The 6,273-nt window shown below is 40.2% G+C and overlaps 1 protein-coding gene across 3 annotated transcripts in view; it reads left to right on the forward strand.

Annotated features, from left to right (window-relative positions):
- The window catches only part of LOC116694195 (group XV phospholipase A2-like), a 22,513-nt gene that overhangs the window by 11,486 nt on the left and 4,754 nt on the right, over positions 1 to 6,273 (forward strand). For all 3 annotated transcript variants that reach the window (XM_032523748.1, XM_032523749.1, XM_032523750.1), the window contains 4 exons: positions 2,883 to 3,001; positions 3,197 to 3,295; positions 4,233 to 4,457; positions 5,969 to 6,081. In XM_032523748.1, the coding sequence (XP_032379639.1) occupies positions 2,883 to 3,001; positions 3,197 to 3,295; positions 4,233 to 4,457; positions 5,969 to 6,081 (556 nt within the window). The remainder of the gene's footprint in view (positions 1 to 2,882; positions 3,002 to 3,196; positions 3,296 to 4,232; positions 4,458 to 5,968; positions 6,082 to 6,273) is intronic.

A 6,273-nucleotide genomic window follows, 5' to 3' on the forward strand; every position in this document is an offset into this window, starting at 1 on the left:
ATCTGAGGAGCAGTTAACCATAGTCCTCAGAAATCCACTGGAGAGAAAAATTCCAACACAATAAAAGAGGAAGGTAACAGACATCTGGCTAAAAAAAGACATCCAGAGGAATTTCCTGCGGCACGATATTGAGAAACACGTAATCACAATAATTTTGGTCAATATTGAAATGACTACTATTTTGCACAATTACTCATTGACTTTTGGAAAGATGTTGCTTGTATTGAATTTACAAAACGGTGAAACAGTTAAACAAATCAACTGTGAAATTTCCCTTAATACTTATCCCCTTGGACTTTTTGAATTCCCCTTAAAATAATGAATGGAGGAAATATATTCAAATGTTGGCTGAGTGAGTTTAGCGCTCGGGAGGGCGAAAGTGCGCACATCATTCAAAACACAAGACAAAATAGGAGTTTACTTTCTCAATTACATATTTTTGACCTGTAACACGTCAAAAATATAAGCAGATTTGCAAAACTGGACCCGTGCAGGACTCTGGAACACAACCAGACATGAAGTAGGCTACTGATTGTCAGTGATCCATTTATCCATCACACCAAAGGCACAAGATGTTCTCTTGTAAAAGGTTTGTTGATGTCCTGGGAAATCTGGCATTCTTTTCAGCTTACATTGCTATTTTATTTTGTGTGAAGAAATCATGAACTTTTATTATCGATAATTAACTTTTATTATTGATGTATATTTTGTTCGGTGGTAAGGGTGACGAAATTGGTTGAAATATTTTGTCTTTGCTGTTTTTGTAGAAAACTCTTGATTTTCTGTAAAAACATGTTGTGGTGCAAATTCCAAAAGTGCATGTTCCTTCCTTGAGTTGCTGTCAATACGATCAGACAGTGAGTACATGGGATCAATGACCCGGTTGGCTTTGCATAAGTAATTATCTGCTTACATAGGAAAAACTAACCTTCGGACCCTCCATTTATCGACAAACGTATGGAAGGAAGGAAACATAACATTCTTTCATAAACTGCAGTTAAAGAATTGATTTGCTAATTTGATTTGAGACTTACGTTATCTTGACTAACAACATGCTCTCATTGTAAAATGAAGTCAACATGAGTAGATAAAAGGCACCTACTCATGTTGACTTGAACACGTCATAAGTAGATAACTTGTAGAACTAGCTCATCATATGATTGCAGTCATGTGACTGGCTGGCATGGCATTGAGCCTATAAACAGCAATTTTGTTTGGGATACACAATAGTTAATTAGAGCTCAGGAACCACCTTAAACTTGAGGAAGTATAAAACCAAACTAGATTGTATTTCAGCAAAGGGACTTGAGTAATCAATGTGATTTTTAATAATCAACCTATTATTTATAAACAGTCTCCAATTTGTTTCAAGCCAAGTGTATACTTAACTACTTAAAATATAAGTAAATTTAATATATTGTAATGTGTCTAAAGGGTTAGTCCTAAAAGGAGAGGGTCATGATCCAGCTAACTGATGTTCACAAGGGGCACTTTTGCAAGTTTGGATGGAAAGCTAGCTTATGTAACTGACTGGGCAGGAGGACTCAGTTTTTGTGGTTGATTGTCATGGGGCATCGGTCAGAAGGCATGATTGAGCCACAGAGAAGTTCAGTCCATTTAACAGAAGTTTTATTTCCAAAAAGGGAATGAAGAAAATTATGCTCATGATCCGCTCTGATCAGACAAAAACATAACAAAAACACAGGGGTGGGAGAATCTAGGAAGAAACAAATATAAACTAGATAATATTATAGACAATATTCTCACGTGTGCATCATAAAGTAACTAGATAAATAAAGCTGTCATGTAAATATCAGACATGTTACTGAGAAATAAAGTGCAAAGTAAAACTCATCTTAACTGCTGCCACCCCATGTGAAGAAGTGCAGTCTTTAAATAAGGAGTGACCAGGTGAACTCAATCAGGGAATTTGGGTGGAAGCAAAAGCCAATCAGTGGTGAAGACAGGGGAGGAAAGGAAGTGAGGTATGTGTGGAAAGCAAGTGTCAAAGTAAGGTAGGAATAGGTCTCTTTCGTACACTAACCACGTCCACAAGTGACATGTACAGGGTAAATGCTCAAACAGTAGAGCAAGTAGACGAGTCATTAAAGGCAGTGTTAATGTTGAAAAGCGGGCAAAACTTGAAAGTAGCATCTCCTTGGGGCTCCGTCTTACCAACACACAGACGTGCACGAGCACCGCTTCAGATCCGAGAGGGGAAAGGAGTGCAATTTCACTCCTCTAAACTTTTTTGAAAGTTACTAAGTAACCATGGCAGTGGCAACTTTTGGTGAATTTTCACCTCCATTTGGCAGCAGACTTGCAGTAACTCTGGTGGTGACAATGCAAAATAGCATGTCGTCCTACCAGGTTGGCCGGGGGTTTAAGGGTGTGGCCTCTCCGGAAATCAATAACCACTTTCTAGGTCTTGCCCACATTCAGGAGGTTGTTATCCCTGCACCAAGTGGCCAGTTGGCAGACCTCCTTCCTGTAGTAGGTGGCATCATTGTTGGAAATGAGAGCCTCCACGGTTGTGTCGTCCCCAAACTTCACCACGTGGTTGCTGCTGAAGGATGCAGTGCAGTTGTGGTTGTCTATCCAAAGTTTGCTAACAAAATTTACATGTTACGTTGTTTTATAATAACCAAGTTTGCTTCTGTTTGGCAAACCCAGACATCTTCTCTCACATCTGCATGGAAGTTTTAGAGCGGAAGTTGTTGTCACACATAACTAACAAGGCGGTGGGACGATGTTGATTTGAAATGGGAAGTGTTTCTGTTGTCGCGTGCCAGTAGGATGTATTTGTGAGTGTGACAGTTGTGTGGTTCACCACAGATGCAGAACTGACACTGATCAAATTCTCCTTGTGTTAACTTGTGCAGGCTGATCTACAACAGGACCACACACAGCACCTCGTCCCCGCCGGGTGTGGACGTTCGTGTCCCGGGTTTTGGAAAGACATTTCCACTGGAGTATCTGGACCCAAGCAAACACAGTGTTGGTGAGTTAAAGGCCCAAAACCAAACAGTTCTTTAAAGAAGTGAGAACTGGGGAAAAATGTCATCACTCGCAAAGGTCTAAATGAGTCCACACAAAGCTGGAAAAACAAGAATCTGATTCTAACTTTTGCTTATGTGTTGGAATGAGACTGAAATGTATGATGCTTTTTTTCTTTTCTTGTTTGTCTGTCTCCTAGGCATGTATTTCTTTACCATAGTGCAGATGCTGGTAGAGTGGGGCTACACCCGTGATGTTGATGTGAGAGGAGCTCCCTATGATTGGAGGAAAGCCCCCAGTAAGCAACCACGCACTGACATTCATCCCCTTAGCTGCTATCCTAACCCACGACTGATGAGACCCCACCTGTAAAACCCCAAACGCACTTCTTCATTCTCACGGTTTTCACAAGTCTCCTAAGATGATGTCACAACTGCAATCGCATAGCTGCACTTCACAAAGACAGTACATAAAGCATATTAGATATATAGATATATTGGAATGTACACCACCGGTTGTGTCACTTATATTATTATAGACCGAATACCAGCTGAGATCAGTTGCATTGTTTTTTTTTTTTTAACCAGGGCCGCATTTTCCAGATTACATTATGTGCTTACATAATTGCAAAAGGGTTCTCCAATGTGTTCTCAGGTAGTTTTTCTAAACAGAATGTGCCTTTGGTACAATGGATGAATGGTTGCTGATAATGGGTTAATGTAGATATTGCATTAAAGATCAGCCACCCACTCAGATCATTTGGTATTCTGTCTATTATGGAGTGGAATGGAACATTGTTAGTGACCCCAAACTTTTGACCGGTAGTGTATCTGTTTGTGTTTTTTGTGTTAATGCAAACGCGACAAACATGCAATCCATTCCTGTGTTTAATTCAGCATTTAAGGAATCTACAGAATCATTTAGCAGGCATGTTAAATGGTTTGGAGCAAGAAAGACTTGCATCCATTAATTTTGGCCGATATGAGGAAACAAACAACAATGAGCAGTGTTCTAGCCTGTATTGGAACTTGTGGGCTGTTGTTTTCTAGGCAGTAAAGTCAGAATTTATATGGATCCTGGGGAAGTGTAGGACATTTTCCCCATTAGGCCACATATTTCAACTGGTCCACTCCTGTTAGAGCTTAGCTTAGCGCTCCAACTTGTCATGGCAACACTGGGGGTTTCACAGCAGGTTCAGCTTTGTTAACTCTGTTGATCTTTTGTCCTTTTATCAGATGAGAATAAAGAGTATTTCCTGGCGCTGCAACAGATGATTGAAGAGATGGCGGAGAATGCGGGTGGGCCCGTGGTACTCATTGCGCACAGCATGGGCAACATGTACACCTTGTACTTCCTCAACCAGCAACCACAGGCCTGGAAAGACCGGTACATCAAAGCATTCATCACGCTGGGAGCACCATGGGCAGGGGTCGCCAAGACCCTCCGTGTGGTCACCTCTGGTAAGATATGGAACTGGTATTATTTTATTGTGCTTATGGGGGTCCGATCCTGCAGTATGTTTTTTAGTAGACAAGAACAATTATCTCCCTGCCTTTTACAGGAAAAGTTCAGGATGAAAAAAGGTAGGGCTGGGCAATATATATATCTATATAGTACATTTTGGATATCCTAATAGCTTTTACATGGATCGTGTTATGTAATTTAAAATGAATGTCAATTTATTAACTTACCACATTGCTCTAGCTGTTCTATTATTAGCCTTTAACCATTTAGTTATTATTGATGATTATTTATCTAACATCTAATTGTGTAAATGTTTTGTTAAAGGTGCTCTAAGCGATGTTGGGTGACTAGTATTTTCAAAACAAAAACTAGCTTGCCCCTCCCTCCTCCTCATCCCTCCCCCTCCCTTCTGTGCTTCCGCGCATTAACCTCCCCCACCCCCAAATCCTTCTTGTTGGTTATTGGCTGGAACGCTGGAAAGCTGTGTGTGGATGCTTCGTGGTGCAGGTTGGCACAGTTTTTTTTGTTGCCCTTTGTAGACACTGGGCTGTCTACAGATGGTCAAAAATATTGTTATATATGATTTTCTACATAATAAAAAAGATAATAATAAGCACTCTAATGTTACAAAAAGATAAAACATAAAATATTTTGAATGAATGATATTAGACAAAAGTCAAGCATAAACCCACATACCTTCAGAAAGAGAAAAACAAAGCATACAAGGCCTTTTTGTGCATAAATTGCCTCTGCGCCACGAAATGCTTGACACAAACAAGTTAGTAAGTGGAGTTAGTTGTTGTGTGAATGCTGATTCAGTAGCATTCCCATTATTGTTATCCGATTCTTTAACTGGCTGTGGTCGCCTCTAACTTCTACATACAGCTACAGTTATGGGCATATGATGGGACTTCTTCAACATTTGTTCTGCTATAGTCAATGAGAGCAGGCTTTATTTATTTAAACTAATGTATTAATTACCTATGCTTACTCTTGCTAACATTAAATATTTACACAGCTAAAACCCATATTTAGCTTTATTGAGATTACTTTTGTTAGGGCATTCACAAACATTAGTTGACGTTAATTTATCTGTGTTGCCAGATCTCATGCGAGTTTGTTCTTGAGACAGGAACAAATCTCAAACAAAGTTAGTTTTCTCACATTGTGTCTGTCAGAAAAATGTGTAATAATGTGTAGAAACTACTCTCCTTTTTCCTATATCAGATTCCTTCAAATTGCTCAAACCAAATTGCAAATAAACAAAACATTTACATCAGATTGTGTATGTTGGTAAATGTGTTCCCACCTGTAACCCTGACACAATCAGGATTAGACAACACTGTGCAACACATTCCACTGTATATTTGGGTACATGAATTTCAAGTATGTCTCACAGGACATGAATAGCGTGTTTTATTTAAAGAAGCCAGAAAATGAAACTCTGGCTGGAAATTTTTTGCTCCGTTTCAGTTCCCTGGTACGGATTTCATTTCTCTGCCCACAGGTGATAATAACCGCATCCCAGTGATCAGCCCGTTGAAGATTCGCTCCCAACAACGTTCTGCTGTCTCCACCTCCTGGCTGTTCCCCTATGCCCACTCCTGGCCCAAAGATCATGTGAGTGTGCTTGTGTGTGTGCGTGCGCATGTGTGTGTGCACTTATGTATCATTTTCTTCAAGGAAACATTTAGTTTCTCTCTTCTTGCTGTTGCCAACCACTCTGCCTAAGCCAGAGATCTTCGACAAGGGTCCGGGCCCCCTAGGGGTTCTTAGAGTTACTGCAGGGGGGGCCACCAATTTACTGCAAAT

This window comes from Etheostoma spectabile, chromosome 8, assembly GCF_008692095.1.
Source record: "Etheostoma spectabile isolate EspeVRDwgs_2016 chromosome 8, UIUC_Espe_1.0, whole genome shotgun sequence".
NCBI classification, from domain to species: domain Eukaryota; kingdom Metazoa; phylum Chordata; class Actinopteri; order Perciformes; family Percidae; genus Etheostoma; species Etheostoma spectabile.